At 35.2% G+C, this 26269-nt stretch overlaps 3 protein-coding genes across 3 annotated transcripts; 2 read left to right on the top strand and 1 right to left on the bottom strand.

The window, feature by feature from the left end:
• Positions 1-7050: 7050 nt before the first annotated feature.
• On the top strand, positions 7051-15638 carry LOC147401086 (phosphoglucan phosphatase LSF1, chloroplastic). Its single transcript, XM_086442225.1, has 10 exons — positions 7051-7488; positions 7806-7912; positions 8773-9232; positions 9688-9759; positions 11339-11460; positions 11866-12081; positions 12541-12646; positions 12785-12897; positions 12998-13142; positions 15140-15638. Exons 1-10 carry the CDS (start codon positions 7141-7143, stop codon positions 15257-15259), a joined length of 1809 nt encoding a protein of 602 aa, XP_086298351.1. The 5' UTR covers positions 7051-7140; the 3' UTR covers positions 15260-15638.
• Positions 15639-18029: 2391 nt separating this feature from the next.
• Positions 18030-21543, top strand: LOC147401087 (GDSL esterase/lipase At3g27950-like). The gene is made up of 5 exons (XM_086442226.1): positions 18030-18340; positions 18499-18690; positions 20593-20765; positions 20835-21096; positions 21169-21543. Exons 1-5 carry the CDS (start codon positions 18094-18096, stop codon positions 21417-21419), a joined length of 1125 nt encoding a protein of 374 aa, XP_086298352.1. The 5' UTR covers positions 18030-18093; the 3' UTR covers positions 21420-21543.
• LOC147401088 (serine/threonine/tyrosine-protein kinase HT1-like) lies at positions 20792-25776 on the bottom strand. The gene is made up of 3 exons (XM_086442227.1): positions 24859-25776; positions 22954-23409; positions 20792-22365 (listed from the first exon to the last, which is right to left on the bottom strand). Exons 1-3 carry the CDS (start codon positions 25192-25194, stop codon positions 22117-22119), a joined length of 1041 nt encoding a protein of 346 aa, XP_086298353.1. The 5' UTR covers positions 25195-25776; the 3' UTR covers positions 20792-22116.
• Between the last annotated feature and the right edge of the window lie 493 nt (positions 25777-26269).

Here is a 26269-nt window from a genome sequence, read left to right on the forward strand (position 1 = left end):
TGATATTTCAATTTCTACAATAACTATTTGTGTTTTCTAAGTGAAAAATTAACATTTAATTTATTATAACTAAAATTTTATTAAAAAAAAAGAAAAAGAAAAAAGAAGGTAATATATACTTATTATATTTAGTATAAATAATACAAGACTAATGATAATCTGACTCAATAAATTTCACTCACTCTGTACTCATTTGATGTGGCAAGTGTACACAATCATAAATCTTTTTCCTTACGTCTCTTGAAAGAATACGATCTATGGTTATATGGATTTTTCACATGGATCGAGTGAAAATTTTCGAGTCTGAATATCACGACTCATAATACAAATACAGATTAAGAAACTCAAGTTGTTGTTTTTTTTTTTTAATCAAAATAAATAAATTTGTGTGATATGGTAGATTTGGGAAAAAGTTAAAAAAACATTTTAAAGAGTAGGTCCCAACAATATGAGTAGTCAATCGATCAATCTCATCAAGTAGATGTCCAGTCGATTTCTCAAGATTGTTTTAAATAAATAGAAAATAGGACAAAATTATCTGCTGTTCATTGATAGATCATTATATGGTCCAAATGTTTTCTTTCACTAATGTCAATGGGGATCTCTGTCACACACACTGTACACACTTTTGTTATTTATTGTTGGGTTCAGTCCCATCAATTGATCTTAGCCGTTCATTTTATAGATATTCTATTTGATGTGATTGATAGGATGTTAGGATCATCTTGATGATGTCTCAGTTGACCTTTCTAGTCTTCATTGATGTCGTCATCTGACCAAGTCAAATGTAATTCAATGGTCTCAGCATCTCATGTGTGAAACCCATCTTACACTTTCGAAACAACAAAGTTCCGTTTCAAAGGGAGCAAAGAGGAGGATGTTGAGATAGGCAACTAAAAACGAATATAAAAATTAAAATTAAAAATGAACACATTTGAAAAAAACGTGTATAAACATTATTCTAATAAATAATTAATTAAACGAAAGTCGACTGAATACATTTGAAAAAAACGTGTATAAACATTATTCTAATAAATAATTAATTAAACGAAAGTCGACTGGATCAAAATGGGCAATGTTCAAACAAAAACGATTATGTCACTAGTTTTGAGAAACAAAAAAAATATTGAAGATCTTAAAAGGAGGTCTTTGGAGATAGTGTATATAAATATGAACTCACTACGAATAATATAACACACTCGCTCTTTCCATACCTCCAGATATTTGGTGCAAAATTGTTGCCCGTTTTCATATTTCTTTGATAATAGTGTTGGTAATCTTTACGACATCGGTTGTACAAGTTTGTGAAGAGGATTGGATGAGTGGAATGACGGTCCATGTAATTGAGTTCGATCAATAAAAAAGAGGAGTAATTCCCCTAAAACCTGGTGAAATTACCATCAATACGATCAAATCCATACGATATCGAGTCTTTTTCATGCCACCTCTAAAATGAAACAATATTTCGTAAAGGAAAAAAATAAAAATAAATCAAGAACCCAAAAAATGGAATGGGTAAAAATTCTGGTAATTCACTAAAATTAAAATTAGGGCGCTGATGGGGACGTGGTTACAAACCTCAAAGAAGAAACCTTTGCACTAGACGAAGTTTTTTCCCTTTATACATATATATGGCGTAGCTAACGCATTTGTCCTATATGGTTTAGAAAGATATGATTGGGCTAATAGTTTGTGAGGATGATCTCCTTGTTCAAAAGTGGTATAGAATTGTGGACCATCGATTTTGTACTATTAAATTGTAAACCATTTTTTATGGGGTTAGAAATTGTAGATTGGGCTGATTTTTTTTTTTTTTTTGTAACGACGCTATCTTCATTGTAGAGATTAACCTCACAAAAAATCAACACAATCCGAAACTTTTAACCCATATAAGACAAATTTTGACTCCCAACATTGATTGTCGAACGCTACCCATAGTGGAATGGGGAAACAAGATTCATTTAGCTGACTTGAAATATTTGGGATACGACTTTGATTGTTGTAGTTGTAAAATGTTCTTAAGAATTTAGAACATGAGCCAAAATGCATTTTATTAAAGAGTTGTGATAATTTGACTCCCTTGACATGGCACTGCATAGAACCACATATTTTTCTCGAGATACAGAATTGCATATTCCCATAATTATGTGCAATTGTGTATCCCAAGGAAATCTATGGTTCTATTCACTGCCACGTTGGGAGAGTCAGAAAATCATTATTCTTTATTAAAATATATTACAACAGAACATGTGGAAAAAAATGTTCTCTTATTGTTAGCCCTTGTGATATATGTGATTTACCACCATATGTAAGCATTCATATATTGGTTACATATACAACGAAGGAAAGACATTACATATGCTTCTCTTTATTATCAAGCATTATAAGACCATTGCTCCACAACCTTAAAAATATCCAAGTAGCTGATTCTCAAGACATTCAATTTTTAGTTTATATAACATCGGACTGGGTCCGTATTTGAGCTTTGCCTAGTCCACAGGCACATCACACACACCAAGTAAGTGAGGGTGCGCCCTCAAGGGTGGCCCACTAGGAATTAATGCTCGTATTGGATATCAAACACGACCTACGGGCATTAACCACTTATCGGTCCGAAACTGCAATTGAGCCAACCCCTCCGGGTTAGGACAGTCACATTCTTATCAGCGGAGGAACTCAATAGGCAAGCTAATAAGCATATTTATCATTAGAAAGCAAAAATGGTTGAATTCTTTTAATGATTCCAATAGAGCTAAACTGGGATCCATTGGTGTTTGATGAGTTATCTTTTCAAATAAGATGTACTATGGATGTTGGTATATACATAATATGATTAAGTAAAACCGTAAAAATATTAGTATTATTGAGTAAACTTATTTTTACTGAGATCAGTAACTCAAGTGAAGGTGAATTTTGAACCCACATTAGTGGTATCAATACTCACTAACATTACCAACTTAGCAAACTCGCACCTTTAATCTCTTTCTCACCAATGAGAAAAATAATACAAGTGATAGGTATTTATTCTAAATAAGTCAAACCGGAAAATCGCCAAAACTAAAGGTCCAGACCGGGCAATAGCAGAATGTAAGCAGTGAGCTATGGTTTCTAATATAATTCATCTTTTTCATTTCCACCAGTATCATCCTTTACAATTGGCTTATCTAGTGAAACTAGGACTGTCAATGGGCCGGGCTTTGGCTTGATCCGGTCCAGCCCATCCCATCATGAACCGGGTTTAGGTTTAATAAAGTAGTCCATGTCCAGGTGGTTTGAATTTAAAACCATGGGTGGCCCAGCCCACTTAGTATATTAAAATTTAAAAGCATACCTAATAATTTCTTGTAAATGACTTAGTATGCCCTTAATATTTTATTGTTAGAACTTGCCACAGTCACAATAAAGGGCTAATTTTGTCATATCGAAAAACCCCACTACTATATAATGCTCATTTATGAGAAAACTTTCTCTTTCAAGTTACTCTCTTTACTTGACTCTAGAACTTCCCTCAAGCAAGCAACGAAGCCAAATCCGAATATAGATAGACACAGGGCTATAGGTGGACCAAGCTTGGGTTTAGGTTTTCTTTCTTAAGCCCGGCCTTATATTTAGATGGGCTGGATTTGGAACTATCTTTGTTGCCTAAAAGGCCTGGCCCAGTCCGATATATATATATATATTTGTAATTATCATATAAGACAGTTTTATTATGTTTCTAATTAATATAACATATATTGGTATTTTTTACGAGAATTGTTAATTAACTCAACCAGACCCAGACTTAATTTGGCCTTTTGGGATCACATGGGATCCCAAATCCTTTGAACCATGTATACCAATAGTATATCCGACACTAGTTGTCGTATCTAAATGATTTGGGTACTAAAGAAGGATAGACAATGGATCTGTCATATAGAACTGGGTTGGGCCAAATCTTAAATAAAACTGAGGTCCAAGTCAGACCCACACCTACAACGTGGCCCACTTTAGCCAATTTGCTTCACACAATGAGTGATTGTCTCCCTTATTATTGCATCCAAGACAGGGATAGGATACATTATCTTTAAGCGTGGAGATCCACATCATAAAATTCAAATTGATGTTGTTAATTTGTTACTTAACGTACCTTGGAGAGGATCCTAACCATATGAATTTGTGGCATCTAAAAACATGGTTATGAAAACCTTGAGGGGTTAGCTAAATGGTAATTTCGGACCGATAAGTGGTTAATGCTCATTGGTTGTGAGTTCAATGCTTAGTATAAACATTAATTCCTCAAGGGCCACCCGCAATGGTACACCCTTACTTACCTGGTGTGTGTGTGTGTGATGTGCGGGTGTTGCACGTGCCCCAAGACTAGTCTCGGGACAAGACCATGGTCTATAGACTAGGCAAAGACCAGATAAGCCCGATCTGCTGTCTATGGGGATACTTGATTATTAAAAAAACAACAAATAAAACATGATGTGATGTCGCATCTTTAAAAGGACAAAATTTTAAGAACTTTGATGAAAAAAAAGAAATGTGTACCTCAAAGATTGAAGAGCTTGAGGATAATTGATTTCTGAAATAAAAAGAAATGACTTGTGTACTTATTACAATATGAAGATGAGGGCATTGAGACCATTTCCCATTAGTTTAAAAATAAGACCAAGGTCAAGGGGAGCATGTGATCAATTGAGAAACATAAGGATATCTCAATTATTCTTGTACATGTTAGTTTGATGACTTAGGGCCAGATGTTAGGTACACATCAATTTGATATCTCAATTTTTTTTTTACTAGGCAGGATATCCTATATCCCCTTGGGAATATGAACTAGTCCCTATAGTTACTCGTCCCTACTCCCATGCAAGTTTCCCAATGTGCAATATAGTAAGTCAAGAAACTACCAATGTGACTAGCAGGAGTAAATCTTATCACTAGTTTTACGACTAAGCCAAAGACACCAAGTTTTTACACAAATTCATAATATTAATGTGAGGAACTTGTATCAAACTTGGATTACCAAAAGAAAAATACTAAACTTCTTGATATAACACTCGACCTAGCACTGAGAGTGTATAGATTTGTTTCTCAATAAATGAGTGTTATACACTTTTGAGGAAAAATGGTGGTTCTCTACCCACTCATAATCACAAAATTCTCCGATTTAATTTTTTTTTTGTTGTTGTAAAATTCTCTGAATTAGAGGTTAGCTGATTAATTCAACGATCCCTCAAATTTTCATGAAATATGATAGCATTTTTATCCTTCACCTAAAAAAATTTAGCTTTTTTAACATCTAAACATGAAGAAGTATGATTTAGATAAAAATTGAAGATGATAGGTTTTGGTAAGAAAACCAATAAAATATTTTGTATAATCTGTAAAATTTTATCAATTTTATTTTATTTTATTGAATATATCTGAATTGAACCCTCACCGAATAAGTACCGAATCTGAACTTTGTTACTATGCTCACAATGCCACTTCGAGTGTTATTTAAAGTCACTGTACCAAGGTTCTTTCTAAAAAAAGAGAGTCAATATCTAGTGCATACAAGCAAAAACTCTTCCCAATACATCACCGCCATCTGACATGGGACCTAGGCCATGCTTGGAAATAACTTTAACATATTCGATATCATCAAACTACAAAAATACTTTTATTATTTGTATTTACATATTGCAAGTATTGAGGACTATTTTTGTAATGTAAAATTTTCTTTGATGAGAGATATTTTTGTAATTACAATATGTAATTGAATATATTTTTTATGAGGGGTATTTTCATCAATTTTATGTGTAAATTGCATTAATAAGTATCGAGGAAATTTTTATACTTTAATCAATTTTTATGAAGGATATTTTAATAATTTTGATATGCACAAGTTGGAGTCGAATAATTTTGCAAAGGGGCTCACTATTTTCACCCATTTTATTGCTTGCCTCATCCACTTATTATTTTCAACACCTAAAAAGCGGGTGAAAGGAGTAATTCTAATCTTATGAGTTTTACTCAAACACCCACCATCCCAACCAAAATCTCATTTGGTCTCCTCATTCGTTTCATTCTCATTTTTCTTTTTTCTAAATCACCTCTCCCTGTTTCTCATTTTTTTTTATTCTTTTTTTGCATATATGTAAGGTTCAACTAGGGTTTCAATACATATTTCGTAGTACAAATAGAAATATCCTTAGAAATTGTAAAAAAATTAGCAATGATAGTGAAAACCTCAACTCCTAATTTTTAGGACTTGTTAGAAAATTTTGATAGAAAATAAATAAATAAATAACTAATAAAAAAAATCAATTGAAACTTTGTTTGATAGCTCAGTACTAAATACTCCAACATAGGTTCGATATGATTCTATTGAATCTCCAATAGATAAGTTTCTATCAAATCATTTTAAGTGGAATCAATAAGATCCTAAGGAACCTCAAAGAGAATTTTCGATATCTTCACACTGAACAAAAAGTTAGTCTTTTTTTTAAGTGAGTGCGACAAGTAATTTCACTATTTATTAGAAAATAACATTTAAGTGGGTGAGACGAGCCAAAAAGTGGGTGCAAATAGTCCATTGTTTTTGCAAATGATTTGAATTTCGCAATGCAAATCATTTGGACGGTCTAATCAAAGACCCATAAAATTCATTTTTGGAGGATTCCAAACAGAGCCCTAATCTTGTGGTGGTCCCAACAGAAGAAACATTTAGCCCACGCTCCCAAACGTACCACGTGGACAACTTTTATAATTGTCGGGTGCACCTTTATATCTTTTTGTGTCTGTAGATCGAGAGAAAGTCGTCCAAACTCCGAAGGAGGAGATAGTGGGTCCAAAACAATGTGCCACATGGCATTCATACATAGAGTGGGAGGAACAACTTTGCTATGTAGTCAGAGTAGCAAACATCTTACTTCCAACTGTTTCCACGTGGCATCTCCATAGACACTCTCTACAAAAGACAACCAACTCCATCTCGACAAAAGTAGCGCGAACCTCACCTCATCAAAATCAAATCCATCAATCTAAGATATTTTTTTTTATATATAAAAAAACAAACAGAGAGAGATATAGAGAGATGACGATCACTCCATTTACGCTTACATCTCTCGATCTAAAAACCCTAACCAATAACTCATCTCAGATTCTTCCGCCATGTCTACTCTGCAACTTTCAACTTGCAGAGCTTCTAATGGTTCGCCATTTCTCTGCAACTTCTCTCCTTCTTCTTCTTCAGACAAGCTTGCTCAATCTCTTCTTTGTTCTTCATTTTTGGGCAGAGATCTATGTTTCGTTAAGGGAGGTTCTAGTTCTAGGTTTAGTGGTGTTAAAGAGAAGATCTGTTTCAGTTGGAGAATTAAAACTAGGGTTTATGCAATGTCTAATTCTCCTCCTTATAAGATGAATCTTAACGAGTATATGGTGACGCTTGAGAAACCACTTGGAATTCGATTTGCGGTTTCCGTGGACGGAAAGATCTTCGTTCATGCTCTGAAAAAAGGGGTAATTTTTCCCTCTATACTGCATTTGAGCATTTTATTCGTATGGAAGTAATAAGGGTGCACTAGTTAATTCTGTTCGAGTTTGATTCTTGCTTTGTTTTCTGGGTGTAGGAAATTGCTTAGTTTACACCAAGTTCCTGTAATTTTTCGATTTATTTGGATTGTGTTTCTGGTTTTCTTGCAAAAAAAAACTCGTTATTTGGTATCTTGGAAGTCTTAGATTTGTCTTTTGTAATCGATGATTGGTACTTGAGTTGAAACAAAGAATAGGGTGAGTTTGCATTCGTGGTTGTTTTAAAAACTGAAATTGGTTTGCAGGGCAATGCTGAGAAAACGAGAATAATCATGGTGGGTGATGCTTTGAAGAAGGCAAGTGATGTGCCTGGCGGCGATCTTATTGAAATCAAGGATTTTGGGGATACACAGTATGGCCAAAACTTTTTTTTTTTTTTTTTAATTTTTTTAATTTTTTGTGCTTAATGAAATCTTGGTCACCTACCTACCAAATCCATTCATCTCTTCTTTGCACTTATGAAGGTTTCAGTGAGGATTTCATGATTCAAGAAGCAATATAATACAAGCAGCCATTGCCATTTTAAACATGGTTTTACAAAAAATTCAATTTTGTCTATATCGATAGTCCAGTGTTGACACAAACAAAACAAAAAAAAAATTGATTTTTGCCTGTGTTGATAGGCACCTGTTGACACAAAAACCAAAACCATTTTTACAAAAATAAAAATAAATCAAACTTGAAAAAATTTACCTCATTGATGTAATCTTCTAAAATCTTAATCTTGGAAGCTTTAGAGAGGAGTAATCTATTGAACAAATGAAAATAAGAGTTGCTCACTTCGTCTTCTACACGCGAGGTACGAACGAGAAGGTTAGGGTTTCTTTTAAAATGTGGTTGTTGCACTAATCAAAAACCCAGGGGACACATTCGGGATTTTTTAAAAAATTAAGGTGGTGCACTTACATCAAAGGTGGTGCAAATAGAGCGACCCTTATAATAATCCATTGAGACAATGTTCAACCTATAAGAGATGTCCTTTCTGGGGCCTGCATGTTTCCTAGCTTGGCGAAAAACTTACCCTATGTTGCGGTTTTACTGTAACTTACTGCCCTGTGCTCAATATTTATTCCAACAGTTCTCTTTCCTCACAATTAGGATTTTGCCGTGCATTATGTTTAATTTTTGGCCCTGATATAATTTTGAGTAACTTTTCTTGTCTGTATTTCTAAGTCCAATTTTATTAGTTCGTCATGTTCATTTTCTTTTCAGGAAAATGCTCAAGGAGAAAAATGGATCTTTTAGCCTGGTCCTTGAACGGCCCTCCTCTCCTTTTCCAATTCATCAATTACATCGTATGAGTGACCTTGATATTTTATTTAATAGAGGCCGGGTTCCAACAGTGACGTGGAACAGAACTATATTGACATCAAATTTGCAGTCCTCATCTGAGGGCGGTGGGAATTCTGGATTTGCCATATTTTCCTCGAAATTCTTGACAACACCAGGGTGGAAGTATTTAAGTGAACAACATGGATCAATTTATTCTCAATCGCAAAATGGTAATCTTGTTGCACCCATTAGCCAGCTTGTTTGCGTTTTCTCTGAAGAAGAATCTGGAGATGTTGAATGGGGTCATGGGAGTTTCCCTTTGGAGGAATATATTAAAGCACTTGATCGTTCTAAGGGCGAGCTCTACTATAATCACTCTCTTGGTATGAGATATAGCAAGGTGTGAGGATATACTTGTTTTGTGCAGTGTACTTGCACTTGTAAGAATTTCATTAATTAGTTTATTTGACTAGTTGCTTTCTCTTTGATGGATATGCGCTTTTTCAAGTGAAAATGAATAGTTACTTATCAAAAAAAAAAAAAAAAAAGTGAAAATGAATAGTGTGTTTCCTTATTTTTTGTTTGCTATTGTTTGAGTCACTGGTCGTTAATTGAAAATATGTTTGGACTTGGAGGATATGTTTTTTTTTTCTTTTTAAATAAACTCTAAGCTTCTTGGTGTTTGTAGCCACAACAATCTGCTAGAATCCAATAGAATATCATTATTTTCAGCTCTTTATTTAGTTTCCCATGGATCTTCTTATGAGGTATTACCTTAAGAGCTCTGCATGTAAGCTTGTCAACAAAGAAAATTTTTATCTTGTACTTATCCGTTTTGTTTATATTTCGTTACAGATTACGGAGCAAGTATACGTGGGATCGTGCATACAAACAGAAACTGACGTGGAAACTTTGGCTAATGTTTTGGTATATGCTTTTATCGTCATTGCCTCAATACAAGTGTACTTCTATTCTTATTTATAGAGGATTCTATGCTATTGAATCTATAATATTGCTTGTGCTTGCACATGCATAAATATATTTACAAAATGTGTATTCTCCTATTTAGAGAACTAAACAATGGACTTACATATTAGTTTTGGCATTCATGATCTTATCCTTACATTTCTTGGATATCAAGATGTATGCATGTGAAATTCTTACAGGCATGGATCACATGTTATGTAAATCTTACTTACAATACACCATGCTTTTAGGGTTTTAGCAGTGTTAGGCATGTATCGACACCAGTATGCATGCCAGCACATCCCAACACACATCATTACATGTAATGGAATGTCACTTTTTATTAAATAGATTCTCTATTAAAGATGATTTATGATTGGTGTGTTACATCTTCTATACTTTAATTTATTAAGTCGTCAATTCTGTGTTGAACACCAGCATGTGCATGTGTCATTGTTTTTTTTTTTTTTGATGACGGGTTCCGAACTTGTAGGCCTGACTAGCAGGGGCAAGGCAACTGGCCTCTTAGAGCACCATATCTTACCCAAATACCCCGGGTACATGCAACACCCCACAAACCACACATACCAGGTAAGCAGGGATAAATCCCTGTGGGTGGCTAACGAGGGGGCTTGAACTCAAGACCTCTCCCTTTTTAGAGGGGCACGTATATATATGTAAAGACGATCATATGTTTTCTGTAGTAAACATAACTGTTCACCTATTCTTAACGATTATATACATTTTTGTGCCTTTTCAATATAGTGCTGCTGGCCATAACATGCACCTTAGCACATTAAAAAAATATAGGTTCCAACTTACTTCATACATGGATACACCATAAATCTGTTCAGTTCCATAGACACTCTCAAACAATTACGGTTGTGTTTTAACGCCTGCTAAAGTATTATATGGTGAATGGACCACATACAACCTCTTTTAGAAACTATTTTCTAGAAAAAATAATTAAATCAAAGGGCTTAGACTGCTTAGAGCTCTATGTGACATATAAAAAGTGACAGGATGTGTCTGGATGTAGTGACACTAATCTGTACTGATACATGTCAACACAAACAAAATGGGAAAATCACCATGCCGTTGCTGCATAGGTAATTTTTTTTTTCTTAATCTATCCAGGATTTAAAACCGTTTCTTCATTTCATTCTTATTACGATGACTGAGGTTACCAATTTGGTAAATTGATGAAGTCTGTGAGTGGTAATACCAGAGACTTGGGTTCAAGACCCACCTTCATCCTTATACCTATGAGGGGAAGTTTTTATCTTAATATGATGATTTGTCTCTTTTCCATGAAAATAATCATAATAGCACAGTAGACCATCCCGTTGTATGGAATGCTAAATGAAATGAATCATTACCTCGATTTCACTGTTAACCAACAGCTTGCTATCTAGCTTATTATATTATTTTTTCTGTTTTTTATTTTCTATTGATAGACTGGAGAGTAGTTTTTCACTCAATGTGATTTTAATGATTTCTTGTTCTGAGATTAATGACAGTTTCAGAATGTATGCATCAGGGAGTCACTGCTGTACTGAATTTCCAGAGTGCGAGTGAGTGTTTGAATTGGGGAATTAATTCTGAATCAATCAATGATTCATGCCGCCGATCGAATATCCTCATGATCAACTATCCTATAAGGTAATTAATAAGTTTTACTTATAAAAGATAGATTTATGCCTTATTTTTCTTGTGCCTGGGGTATTTGTCTACACAGTTTATGCATGTTCTTGCTCTGGACAATATCATTTATTTTAATTGATTAGGGAAATATGACATTGTTCTTAACAGAGATTGTAGGTTCTCTTTCTTTACTAGTACCAGTCACTGTTTTGAAAGTTTGGTTCCTGGGTGTGTGATTTTAAAACATTTTAATCTTTACCTTTGTATTCAATCACTCAATTTCTAAAGCTTAAAACTTACTGTGATCTGTGCATTTTGCAAACATGCCAAACCAGAAGCCTTATGTTGATCACAATATTATCTTTTTATTATAGTAGTTAGTGTAAATTAGAATAATAATATTCCATGTCATTTATTTTGCAGGGAAGCAGATTCATTTGATTTGAGGAAGAAACTTCCATTTGCTGCAGGGCTCTTATTACGATTATTGAGGAAGAACCTTCGGATTTTTGTGACTTGTACTACTGGCTTTGATAGATCCCCTGCTTGTGTGATTGCATACTTGCACTGGATGCAAGATACTTCCCTTCACGATGCTTACAATTTCGTCACTGGATTGCACCCATGCAGGCCTAGCAGGTTATACTCCCAAACCATCTGCTATGTTATTGTTTTTTGATATTTGGTTTTATTTTTAGAATTCGAATTTACCTGATGCAATATTTGAATATGGCTGTGATGATGATAATGACAACCTTGTTTCTACCATGTTAAACCTAAGGTTTTAAATAACGTTATGGGTGCCACCTTGGTGAGGTGATGAAGTTCTGTGTGTGGTAATACTGCAGACCTGGGATCAAAACCCCGCCTTCTCTTGTTCACCTATAAAAAATGTAAAAAAAAGATAATGTTATGGGTTGTTTAATGAGCTGGCCCATTGGAGCTCTCTTGGGATAAAGTGTTAATTGAGTTCGTTGTGAAGAGTCTGCATTAGCAACTCAATTTGTGTTATATGCTGCAAGTGGAAACTTGTCACCAACAGTTGTTTTTTTTGATAGCTTGACTTGACAAAGCTTAATGATAGAAATCTGAGTGCAGACCTGCAATTGTCTGGGCAACATGGGATCTTATTGCTATGCTAGAAAATGGGAGACATGATGGACCTCTGACACATGCTGTGACTTTTGTGTGGAATGGGAGAGAGGTAAGTGTGAACTTGCCCTTCATCTGTGATGCTTAATATTTAATAGGCTGGAGATTGACATACACATGAAGCATTATGACTTCATGAAAATTCATTAATGTATCTTCTAGGATCTCTGATCTTGTCTGTGTGTTATAGGGAGAGGATGTATCCTTGGTTGGAGATTTCACTGGAAATTGGAAGGAACCTGTTAGGGCAATTCACAAGGGTGGGCCAAAATATGAAGCTGAAATTAAACTCCCACAAGGGAAGTAAGTTTGTTTGATGTACAATACAACCTTTTCTTGTTTTTGGGAGTTCACCAAGTTTTGAACTTCATATTTAATTTTAATGTGCTACATTTTTCTTAAGGTACTACTATAAGTTCATTGTCAATGGGCAATGGAGACATTCAACTGCCTCACCAACAGAAACAGATGAACGAAGAAATGTCAACAATGTTATTGTAGTGGGTGATGTTGCCAGTGTAAGGCCTTCTGTTCAACCACAGACAAAGGTATTCCTTCTCTTGTTGGTAGTTTGTATTTTAATGAAACTAAGGTTCTGTTTGGTTTGTGGAGCATACTCTTGATGGACTTTTGATTGAAAGTATAACTCTCTGAAGTTCAGTTTCGAAAAGTTGATAGTGAATTAATTACAACAGTGTTTGTGCCAGTGAGAATTCACCCCAGAGTTGCAGAGAACTCCAAATTGGACTGGATGGTGTAAATCCTTTAGTAAGCCTGGTAGGCCACCAAGATCAACTGGATGGTGCAAATCCTTTGACAGCCCAACGTTTACTTATTACACTCCAATTTCTTAAATTATTTGGCACCCTAAATAAAGATTAAAACACACCATTCAAATGTTACAAAAGTTTGGTTTAAGTTATTACTTCAACATTACAAAGCATTATAACACATTTAAACAACTTCAGCAGTTGTTTACAATTATAGTTAGAGAGATCCCAACTTTTCCTTATTCTCATCTATTGACTTATTTTTAATTTTTTAAATTGTGGTGTAATAAGTAAAAGTTGGGGTGCCAATAGCAGCTCCCTTTATAATTTGGGTAATAAAAGCATTTTGTTAAGGTTGGGTTCGGGTTTTTATCAGTATATCCAGATATAGTCAGATGATAATCATGATCATGATTATCATCATCAACATCAGCCTCTAGGTTGAGTTATATCACTTAATAAGAAGTTATTTACTCTCAGGTGGAGAGTTGTGGCTCCTTAAAAATGAGAGTTGTCAAAGAGTTCTGGAATCACAACTTTCTGAAGTTGGGTTGTTCTAAACACGCACTGGTTTAGCAACTTCAGTGAGTTGCCTACCGTCACCCCCCAACTCTTTGCTTCCAAAGAGGCCTTAACGACTATTTTAGTATCATTTGGCTTCTGGGCTTGTGAACAATTCTACTTGCTTGGAAGACTTTAGAATACTTTATGTTGTCATTCAATGCTCTAATGTTATGCTTCTCTTGGTACCTACATTATTTGAACTTAGAAAACCACTGAGGTAATTTGCTCTATCAAAGGGGGGTTAGATGCTTAAGTTGTTCCATCTAAATTAGCATCACTTGCTTCCTTGCAGGAAGCTTTTTAGTGTGGGGTGGGGTGTGGGGTGTGGGTAGGCAAGCAGTTGAACTTGAGTGTTAAACTGAAGTTTGTGGTATTACCCACTCCCAGACTTTTCCGGTTCTCAAGATCAAACTAGTCTTTGAGTTTCATCTGTGGGGCGTCGCCTATGATTGTTTTTGGTGGATACTGTCTTTTATATCTTTAACATCATAATGAGAGTTGCCCTTTCAAAAGGTTCATCTACCCAAATTGTAGGCTTCTTTAGGGGAATTCTTTGGTGTGGGACCCTAGTTTTTTCTGGCCCTAATCTCAGTTTACATCTATGGAGGTATGCAGGGCTTGCATTTGTCGCCGACTGCCGGGGGTTCGGGGGCCGGCAGGCCCTCTATCACTGGGGGTATTTTTGGTACTAGAAAATACGTTGGAAACCCTAGGGTGCTATATGTATTTGTTCTCTGGAAAATGCTAATTATTGTATTGTTTGTTGTGATTTCATCACTAAGAAATTTCATGTCACCCGAGGATGTAGGCAATTTTGCTAAACCACTTAAATCTTGTCTCCCATGTGATTTGGTGTTCTTTCTTTTTTGCATACATGTTTGTGTGTTCATCTTCTAAATTTTAGGGTATTTGGGTGCCTCCACACTCCAACCCTTACCGTGCATAAGGTGTTCAAAGGGGGAGATCACCTGGATTGGGGTGGTGTTCTTTGCTTGATTTCATGGTTCTCCTCCATAACTTGTGTGCTCTAGTGTCTCTCCACCCCTAAACTACACACTGCTGTAAATTCAATTCTATTAGATCTATAATGTAAATCTGCATTTTGCATTTTGTGTGTTCATCTTGCTAGCCAATAAGTGATTAGGACATTTGAAGCATTATCTTCTCTTAATGGTACTGATCTATATATCATTTCTTGATTTTTGTTGTAGGACGCCGCTGTTGTGAAGGTGATTGAGAGGCCATTGACAGAAAACGAGCGTGTCATGTTGGCAAAAGCAGCTCGATGTATTACATTTTCCATCTGTCCAATCAGATTGGCCCCAAAGTAAAAGATATCCCACGTGATTGACTTGGAATACATGACCCTGATTCTGTGATGTTAAGGAGTCCCGTAAAAGTGTATGTGTGATCAATGCCTTTCCTACCACTTTTTTTCCTTGAGTTATAGATTCACTCTTCAACAATGGTCTGTGTTCAGACATCACGAATTGCTGAATCATCTTTAACATGCTTTGTACTACTAAAGAGGATGGACTGTTACACAATAAACACGAGCAATAATCTGTTGCAACCTCATTGCAACTCTACCGTGTTGTTTGTAATAAATACTTGTAAAAATAGTTAGATTTCGAGTTCCCAATGTGATTCATTGTTCACTCAAGAGGATCATTGGGAACTCGGCCCTTATAAAATAATAGTTTTTGAATCCTCCTTGTGTAATCATAGTTTCCATGGTTGATCATTTTAGATCTAATGTAATATAAGCTGTTACATTCATCATAATCACTACGTAAGTGTATCCTTCTTAGACCGGATTTTTACAATAAAAAATTGAATAGAACTTGAATTTCTGTTGTATTCCAAATGGCTAACAAGGGTCATGATAATATGACTTGCCAGGTGGCATACTCAGTTGACTCCCTGACATGGACAAGTTTGGGAATCGTAGATCTTTATGCCTTGGGATACACTTTTTATGGGGAAGTGCAATCAATTGTCCCGAGGCATACAGATCTATGATTCCTGAACTTATCCACGTTAGGGAGTCGATTGAGTATGCCACATGGCTATTTCCTTCGAAGAATTAATAATAAAAAAATAGATCGCAAAGGTGCCAGCTTGCCAATAAGTTGGTTAAAGATTGCATTGTGAGTATTGATTGTAAGTCTTCCTTTAAAGGATCGAATAGGATGCACTAAGTAGTGGATCCCTGCTTTGTTTGTCTTGATCATGTAGCAGATCTCATTTTCTTACTAAATAAACAATGATGCATTATGTGGGTATGTTATTTGTGGTTTCCAGACATATTTGATTTAACAAAGAACTAAAATTTTGGGGCTTTCGGTACAAATTGAATTAAAATTTTATGTATCGTTCTTCATCAAATTTGATTATCGACAGAGATAATCATTAGTTATGATTTATTTTTTATTTTTTATATTAAATTATATTATGTAGATTCAGAATCTTCGACTTGATTCACGATGCATGTTGTATCACTTACCTTCTTATGAATGTGTAACCAAAGGAGAGAGTCGGCTTTGGATGGGAAAACCTACAATTGTATGAGGGTTTTGATCATTTTCAAATATAGGGACAACTCTTTCGTCTTTAAAATGTAGATGTAGCACAGGTGAACCATGTAAATCTTATGTTTCTTGATTGTTCTTATTTATTTCTCATCATCTCCGTTGCTAGATTTATAGATCTTTGCTCACATAACGAATAACAATAATAACAAGTGATACCATATCGCATCAAAGAGGATACCCAAAGAAAATGTAAGAATAATTGTGTCAGCATTTCATTATTTTCTTGTCAATTACAATAAATAGAAACTCCTCATGTCATCTAAGAGAATCGGTTACACATACGCACACCCTTGTGTGATCCATTATAATCGTATCTTCAAACACTTTCAATCCGACTATTCTTAGTAAGAGTCCTTGTACTCACCTTGTGGTATCCGAAAACATGATTTGATACTTCAGGGTTGTAGTGGACAAAATTTATGAACTTAAAAATATATATATATATATATATATATATTATTGAATTTTAATTTTAAATTTAAGAGTTCCATAAACTTTTGGTAGTTATCCATTTTCAAAATCTTTGATGAAATTCAATGTATATATATAGGGTGGTGTTGTGAGGCCTTGAAGAGAGTCAACATTGTGCCAAACATTTTTTCAATGTATGGGTTAGAAGTTTCAGGATGTACTGATTTTTAGTGAGGACGATCTTCTCGTCATAGAAGATCATCTTCACTAAAAATCAGCACATTCCGAACTTCTAACCTCATTAAAAGTGATTTACAAAAATTGAATGGTTCACGATTCTTCAACTTGTAAATTAAGGTTAGAAATTTCACAATAAATTGATTTTTGGAGAGGATAATCTCTTCACCACAGAGATCATATTCACAAAAAATCAGTTCATTCTAAAACTTCTTACCCCTATTTTCAAAAATGTTTGATACAATATTTGACTCTCTTTAAGGCCTCCGGACACTTCCATTTTTTTTCTTTTTAAGGAGCTGAGTTTTTCCATGAAATCTAGAGATTGTAAATCCATTCTAACAAAGCTTAGCAAGGCTTAGAGTCTTAGTAAGTTGGTAAGAAAAGTGTTTTTCACAAACTTAACATCCAACCAATCAAAGTAGTGTCCGTTTGATTAGAGTTATCCCAACCGATTACTCCCACTCCAAACAAAAATCAAATCTTTGGATCCAAAATTTAGATCCAATGAGGATCCGATCCGACAAATAATCAAATCAATCATATTCGAACACCATTCCATTAGACATTAGTGGTCCAGGTCAATGGGTGATAACCAGTGGTGTGGTCCCACCCTTCTTACAAAAAAAAGGTACATTATGACTAATAATTCCCGTGATACCACAACGGCTGTCAAGGTAGAATTTTCTGCATGTGGGCCCGCATGGTTTAGGTAAACTCATGAACCTAACCACTTTTAATTCTTTATGGGTCGAACCCAAGGCCCATAATGGCTCCAACCCAGAAAACCACCCGGTTCAATCTAGTCAGGGCTCAGGTCCACTCTCCTTATCATTATTCTTCTTGGCTCTTGCATAAATAAGAGAGTAGAGAGTAGGGAGTAGGGAAGGGGTCTTGTTCAAATCAATTGCTTCTCTATTGGTATGGCGTTTGAAGTGGTTGTGGTGGGGTTTATTGGGTTCTTGATTCAGGGATTGATTGGAGGATCAACGGTGGAGATTGATTCATCAAATTGTAATTTCCCAGCTATTTACAACTTTGGGGATTCGAACTCTGATACTGGAGGAATATCTGCAGCGTTTACTGCTCTTCATCCTCCTAATGGCGAAACTTTCTTTGGCAAACCTTCTGGAAGGTTCTGTGATGGTCGTCTCATCATAGATTTCATAGGTGAGAGAGAGAGAGTTACACTTACACTACACACCCTAAACATATTCTCTTCTTCGTCAATTATTTTTTGGACACTTTACAATTACAGCCGTTGGATTGTTGTTCATTGTAGTGTGATTTTTGATAGACCAATCTCTCTTTTGGTTGATCGTGTGCAGCTGAGGAGTTGGGGTTGCCATACTTGAGCGCCTATTTGGATTCGATTGGAGCGAATTTTCGAAACGGAGCGAATTTTGCTACGGGTGGATCTTCCATTCGTCAAGGCGGTTATAGTCCGTTTCATTTAGGCGTCCAGATCTCTCAGTTTCAACAGTTCAAAGCACGCACCAACGATCTTTACTTCCACAAAGGTAATAAATAAAGAAATATACATTATTACACGTGGCGAACATTGAGGCTTGTCTTATCTCCTTTTTATTTTTTATGATACATATTCACCACTCGTACATAAAGATTTAAGACTCGTACGGGTTAGATGAAAATTACAGATAACCCTCCCTGATTTTCAAAAAGATAACTTACCCAAAATGACCGAAATACCCCTAAAATGGATGGTAGGTTTCTTTCTTTTAACCTATTCAATCATTTGGCCAGAATCTTTGATTTTTTTCTTTCAAAACGATATAAACATTAGTTTTTGTTCTTGATATCGAGGTCTGTCGGTTCTCAATAGAATCACCAGGTTGAATATTAGAATATGGACAAAAGTGAAAAAATAAAATAAAATGATGGGGTGACGCGCATATAACCGTAGATGTTTTTGACTCGTATCTTACGGAAAAACATCTATGGTAATATGCACGACACCCCCATCATTTTATCACCTTTGTGTCTCCGTTTGTATCAACCAGCACGACTCTTAGGGCATTTTGGTCTGTTGGTCATTTATGTTAGTTTTCCCAAAAAAAAAAAAAAAAAAAGACTCAAGTCATGATACGTAACATGCCTTTGAAAATCCCAAGGCCCTCTAATTTTCACTGTTGTATCACCCTCAAACCAAAGGCTCTCAAAGAACTTATAAATAAAGGTGTCAATGGGTACCAAATTACCCGAAATAATCTCAAATCGACTTATCTGTATTGAATCTACCATTGTGGATGTAATTTTTTTTTTTGCTTGATTATAAATAATTTTCTTACAATGATTTTACTTTACTTTTAAATCTATTTATGATTGTGATATTTCCTCATCATTGTGTTATGAATATACGTCGTACAAGATTTTATCGTATGATATGATTTTTTACGGTAAAATCATTTATGGTGTTTGTTCTTAACATAATGATGTCAATGATATCATTGTCCATTATGCATAATGATACTAAATAATCTCATTAATTGTTAACGTAGATTAGAAGTAAATTAACATCTTTTAACTAACATTAGAATTTAAAGATAATATTTGATTTTACTTTTTCTTTACGTAGATAGATGTCCATACATATTGTTATCTTTTTGATTTTTTATTTTTCAAATTTATAACGGGGGTGTCTAGACTTACGTTCGACTAGGGGGACCGGATGAGCCAGGGTTGGAACCAAGGCATATGGGACCCTCCCTTAGGCATGTGCAATACCCACACAACACACACACTAGATAAGTGAGGGAACACCCTTGTGGGTGGCCCTGAGGAAATATTGCTCATATTATGTATCGAATACACTATCGTTATCCGTTCTTAATCTCAATTATAAACAAAGAATCCATATAATAATTTTTTTTTCTAAAAGTTTTATTTGCTTGAAGAATTCTAAGTTGGTGTCAACCATCAGGTAAGGAATCACAATTTTTGTTTTTTGATAATTGGGTATCCATGTAGACAATAGACCAAGCTTATATTTGGGCTTTGCCCAATCCATAGACCACGATCTTATCCCAGGATTAGTCCTGGGGCACATGCAATTCCTGCACATCACACGCACCAGGTAAGTCCCCTAAAAAATAATTGTTATCAAGTAATAGGGGTAACATGTATTTGTTGGGTCAGCTCTGATCCATGGATTTCATACCCAAAACTAAAATCGATAAGAATAAGAATTGATATTTTATTTAGGTTTCAAATCTAAATATATGTTAATTGGACCTTTGGACAACCCCAACTTATAATTGGATGAAGTTATTAAACTCATAAGCTAGGCACTTGGATTGGTTAATCCTATAAAGAGTTAGGAGGGATACCTGAAAATTATCCTAAATAAAGTTTAATTTACTTGATTCATTGTGACACATGTATTGGACCTTTCAACGTTTCAGCTAAGATCTCACCATTCAAAAGCAAACTGCCTAAACCCGAGGATTTCTCCAAGGCTCTATACACATTCGACATCGGACAGAACGATCTTTCATACGGTTTTCAGCACACAACAGAAGATCAAACACGATCTTCGATTCCCAACATCCTTGATCAATTCTCCACAGCCGTCCAAGTAAGCAATCTGCCCTGATTTTGATCTGACGGTCAATATTATTCTTCAATTAATTAATTTATGTTCCAGCAACTTTACAATGAAGGGGCAAGGGTATTTTGGGTACATAACACTGGCCCAGTCGGTTGCTTGCCGTATAGCGTCATATATCACTCATCAAAGCTCGATCAAAGCGGCTGCGTGAAGCCACAAAACGAGGTGGCTCAGGAATTTAATCAGCAACTCAAGACCAAGTTGACTCAGCTTAAGGACAAACTCCCAAACTCGTCATTCACATACGTCGACGTGTACTCAGCTAAATACACGCTAATCAGTGATGCAAAGAATCAAGGTAACTTTTCTCTGCTGTTTTCCACCAATCCAACGGTTCAGAATGTTTGACCCACTTTTGAGATATTGGCAGGTTTTGTTGATCCCCAGAAGTTCTGTTGTGGAAGTTACTACGGTTATCATGTGAACTGTGGTACGACAGCAATAGTAAATGGTACGGTCTATGGTAAGCCTTGCAATGATCCCAAGGCGCACGTTAGCTGGGATGGCATACATTATTCTGAAGCAGCCAATCAGTGGATCGTCAAGCGCATCATCAATGGCTCACTTTCGGACCCACCGATTCCAATCACTCATGCATGTCATAAGCCCTTCAACGCTTGATTTCGACTCAATTGTCTATCTCCACCGTTCATTGACTATATCATCACGATGTAACACTAAATTATAAATCGAATTTGGTGTAAAAGTGGGACCCTACCAGTGGGCCACTTTTTATTATTATTTAGTTTCATAGTCTAAATAAGCATAATGTGTTGTCACATAACGGTGACTAATGATTTTCTTACTCAAAAATTTTCACTCCATCATCACACGATTGATGTAACAAGTGCATAGAACCATAGATCTTTTCGGTCTATGATTTTGTGCCCTTGGTACGTAAAATCTTTTTTTTTTTATTATTTAGGAAATTTTTTGAAAAACTGAAGATTGTGAAATTTGCTAACGTCCCATTAGAGCTTGAGCAATAACATTTCCCATATGTACATATATGAAAAAAAAAAAAAAAAGTTTATTTAGGCCCAGAGATCATATTACAGACATTCAGATTTTTTAACCAACAACATAGCAAATGCGACTTTGAGGTGATGGATTTTCAATTTGATTTCACTTTCTTTACCCACTAAAATTAAAATATAAAAAGTCACAAATAATAATAAAAGGTAAATACATACTAGCGAAAGGAGTTATTACCTTTCAATTTGTATTCCTTTGCTTATCGAAAACACGTTGGAGTAATGTTTGAGTGAGCATCTGACACCAAGAAGAAAATGGCACAGTGCAGTCCTAGAGAAGAACTCTAGGCCTCCAAAAAATCAGAACTATGGACTGCGACACACCTTGGAATGCATCTCATTAAAGTTTGATGTTGGCATGGTTTGTACCATAAGAAGAATGTAGTATCATACTCAAAAGCCTCCGCGTAACTTTTGAGAATTGAAACTATATCGTCAAAGTGTGGCCGTTTATCTGGATTACTTGACCAGCATCGATTGATGAGATCGCTGAATGCAACAGGGCAAGCAGTAGGCAAAGGTGGCCTTTCATTCTGCATCAATCCAACGTTTATAAATACAAGAAAAACTATGAAGAAATTTTGGAAATACAACAAGTGCTTGAAATTCAACTTTCCATCAAATAAAAGAAGCTGTCCATTGGGTTTATACCAATAAGTAGCTTGCTCCTACTGGAATATTTAAAGCTTCACGTTTCATAGGTTTTACTTTAAAGTTACCATCCAGAACGGTGTCTACGTGGCACGTGTTTAATGGAAAATAAACACATTGGGCTGTGTGCCATATGAAAAATGGTTTGGCTAGAAGCCCAATGTGTCTTAAACTCTTACCAAAACACGTCACGTAGACACCATTCTGGATACTAACTCACTACTTTGTTTCACCTTTTTATGCTGGTAAGTTTATATTTCCTGAGGTTGCTTACCACCAGACTGATATTAAATCAATAACCAATCTTTTATATATATTTCAAAAGCTGTCTAAGAATTACCATTTAACTACAAATCTTGTATCTGTATTTCAAAACCAATCTAGCTCACGAGTCATGATGTTGCATCAGGAATTACCATTTAACTAAAATTAGAAAGTGCACAGTATCAAAGATACCAAATTGATCATACCTTTTGTGAGACAGCAAAAGCAACTTGTTCTGGAGTCAGGCCATTGAATGGTGTTAACGCTGTTAAAATCTCCCAAAGAACAATGCCAAAACTGTATACGTCAACTTTCCTTGTGTGATGTTTTTCTTTGATTATTTCAGGTGCCATCCAGCGATATGTACCAATTAATCCCCTTGTACTACCACTCTGAGACTCTAAGCATGAGATACCAAAATCTGCAACCTTCGCACACATATCTTCCCGGAGCAATATATTTTCTGACTTGAGATCTCTATGTAGTATCCCTTGGGAATGAAGATAATGCATTCCACGTGCGATATCAAGGGAAAATTTCAAAACCAAGTTGAGTGGAACCGAATGGGGTTCCTGCTCATGAAGGTATTTTCTAAGGCAGCCCCCGGCCAAGAATTCAGTGATGATGCAAAATACAGGGGGGTTTTTGCATGCTGCAACAAACTGCATATAACAAATAACACCGCACTGTCATGGTAGCATTTACTACTAGTTAAACAGAATTCACAAAATCAGTGAACTTTAAAATATAATTGATGCTGATAAACAGAACAAAAGAAGCAGACACTATTGACATTTGGAGAATTATTTAAAGAAAAACATGTTAGTTTCCTTGAACGATAGTGTGAAAAATTAAATTGATTTCGCCAATTCAGAAAATTTAATTTATGACTCCTTTTGCAAAGGCTATAGATGATGTACATTGTGCATTGGAGAAAGATACTAAAAATATAGTTGGATAGAATATTATTAAGACACATCTCAAGTACAAAATTTACACTTAGTTTCTCACTGATTAGCTGCCTAATCGTCTTGAGAATGTAGTTACTATCAAGAAGCTTTGCCACTGAAATGGGTCCAATTCCTGTTGTTTTGTCATATGCCAAAACAGCAATTCATGGTGGATGCCATAAAAAAAAACTCAAAGCACTCGAAGAAACCAATATGTGGAACGTAGTGGCAGCCCCATTTGAGAAAAGAGCTAATCAGAAGCAAGTGAATTTGTAGAATGAAATGTAAAGCTAATGAGATAGTTGCGAAGGGAACAGAAGAATAGGAGGTGGAGATGCATTGTGAACAAGAAATCTATTGAGTTTTTTATTCTATATAGCAGCTGGTGAAGACTGAATGTAGTAAATGTGGCCGACAAAACTTAAAAATAACACAAAGGAAAGAAAGAATAATCAAGGTACCGACTCCTACCATCAAAGATGCATTGCAATACTAGAAGAGTAGGTGTATTAAATGAAAAAAATTAAAAAATACATTAAGTGTAGAAAAACTGATCCAAGAACAATAAAGAATAAAAATAAGATCAATATGCAAACACAGATTTTTACGTGATTCCCTCAATATTGAAGTACGTTCACAGATCACAACAATTCCACTATGAAGAGAAACTCGCAGTTACAGATTACAACCTTCCACCAAGAAAAGAGAAATATATACCCTAGGAAAACCTAATTAGGGTCCTAGAGTGCCAGAGGTTCGGGGCCGGTACAACTTTTGGGGGTGTTTTTGATATTAGAAAATATGTTGGAAGCCCTAGGATGCCATGTATATGTTCTCTGGAAAACCCTAAATTATATTGTATTTTTCGTGACTACGCCAATAGGAAATTTTCATGGCCCCCCATGGACATAGGCAATTTTACCATACAACGTAAATCTTGTCTCTTGAGTGATCTGTTCTTTATTTCTCATTTGCAAAAATCTTGGTGTGTTAATCATCTGGATTGAAGGTTGGTTGGGTGTTTCTGCACCACACATTCTTTCTTCAACCTTATTCTTAATTCCAAGATTTATAATCAAAACTGTTGAATTTCAATTACAGGAAGCAAGCAACAACCTAGCAAATGAATCAATTAAATGTAAAGTTAGAAATAGAGATTACCCGGACGACATTTGGATGCCGTAGACGAAATAGCAATGCCACCTCTGAATCAAACTGATCCTCCAACAAATCAGCCAAACTCTTGTCCTCTTCAAGCTGATTTATCAGCTTTATAGCCACCTCACTCTGCTTATATATCCCATGATAAATCCTACTATGCCTCCCCAACGCCAATTTACGCCCAATGAACAACTGAGACATATCGACACCCCATTCTTCCTCTACTTCCCCTTTTATCTCTCCATCAGGGGACATCGAATAATTCAACCAAGAAATAGGTTCTTTATCTGATCTACTATTGTTTGATATCTTCTTAAACCAATTCAAATTCTTCATCGAAACAATACCCAGATTCAAAAACCATCCAATAATAAAAAATTCACAAACATTTATTTATGGACCAAATGTAGATTTCAAAAAGCCCTACAATTCTGTTTGTTTCTTCAAATCCATCTAAAACAGCAGAGTTACACATAATCTCCTAAACAGAAAACATTCAAATTTAACAAAGCTTGAATTTTGAAAAATCCTTTTTCTTTCCTAAATCAACTACATTTCTAATATTCTCAAATTTCTCTTCCTCCCTCACCGATCTTTGCATTTAAAGCTGTAAACCTTCATTCTCTCAACAATCTAACCAGAAAATCGAGAAAGGACGTTTCTTTCTTGTTGAAAACTCAAATCAGCTTCAATTTTCTCCAATATTCTGTAACAATTTGACAAAAAAAAACATTTTTTTTCCTCCAAATGTCAAAACTTTTCTCCGCAAAATATAAGAAAATGAAACATGCTTTCTTGAAACATCAAATCCTCTGGTCGAAATGAAAATTTCAGAAAAACAAACAATTTTTCACCATTTTAAACCGAATTTGCTCGAGTAATTACGCTAATAAAATCGGTTGTCATTGAGGTTTTATGGTGCAGTGTGACAGCTTTTGTTGCCTCGCTGGAGTTGCGGTTTTTCAAGAGAGCTACTATTGGCACCCCAACTTTTACTTATCACATCCCAATTAAAAATTAAAAAAATTAAGTGAAGGGTGAATCTCCTTTTCATGCCCTAAATTTCTGGTCCAGTGCATTATTCATTTTAATTTTCAAAATATTTTTTTCCGGTGGGCGAATTCGTTGATTATAAAAATGACGAATTCATTGAAAAAATAAGTTTTGAAAATTAAAATGAACAGTATATTAGAATGGTAATTGTGTTGCGCACATTTTGAGAAATATCTCATAAGTGAAGGGTTGAGAACGTGAGAATAAGTAAAAGTTGGTTTGCCAATATAAATTCATTAGTTTTTTCTATCATATTTCGTTTTTTTCGATTTTAAGATTTTATATGATCCTAATCATAATTGTAAACAACAATTAGAATGATTGTTATAATGTTTTGTAATGGTGAGATTAAAATTTA

Source organism: Akebia trifoliata, chromosome 5, assembly GCF_017979445.1.
Source record: "Akebia trifoliata isolate Shusen 1 chromosome 5, ASM1797944v1, whole genome shotgun sequence".
In the NCBI taxonomy this organism is placed as follows: domain Eukaryota; kingdom Viridiplantae; phylum Streptophyta; class Magnoliopsida; order Ranunculales; family Lardizabalaceae; genus Akebia; species Akebia trifoliata.

Bases quoted from the DNA above. Each gene is read 5' to 3' on its own strand.
- LOC147401087 (XM_086442226.1), top strand. From the start codon at position 18,094: ATGGCGTTTGAAGTGGTTGTGGTGGGGTTTATTGGGTTCTTGATTCAG. The intron at 18,341-18,498 runs GTGAGAGAGAGA...GATCGTGTGCAG, and splicing joins TCTCATCATAGATTTCATAG to CTGAGGAGTTGGGGTTGCCA. The intron at 20,766-20,834 runs GTAAGCAATCTG...TTTATGTTCCAG, and splicing joins AATTCTCCACAGCCGTCCAA to CAACTTTACAATGAAGGGGC.
- LOC147401086 (XM_086442225.1), top strand. From the start codon at position 7,141: ATGTCTACTCTGCAACTTTCAACTTGCAGAGCTTCTAATGGTTCGCCA. The intron at 7,489-7,805 runs GTAATTTTTCCC...ATTGGTTTGCAG, and splicing joins TTCATGCTCTGAAAAAAGGG to GGCAATGCTGAGAAAACGAG. The intron at 12,898-12,997 runs GTAAGTTTGTTT...ATTTTTCTTAAG, and splicing joins ATTAAACTCCCACAAGGGAA to GTACTACTATAAGTTCATTG.
- LOC147401088 (XM_086442227.1), bottom strand. From the start codon at position 25,194: ATGAAGAATTTGAATTGGTTTAAGAAGATATCAAACAATAGTAGATCA. The intron at 23,410-24,858 runs GTAATCTCTATT...TGTTATATGCAG, and splicing joins GGCATCCAAATGTCGTCCGG to TTTGTTGCAGCATGCAAAAA. The intron at 22,366-22,953 runs GTATGATCAATT...GGATTGATGCAG, and splicing joins CTTTTGCTGTCTCACAAAAG to AATGAAAGGCCACCTTTGCC.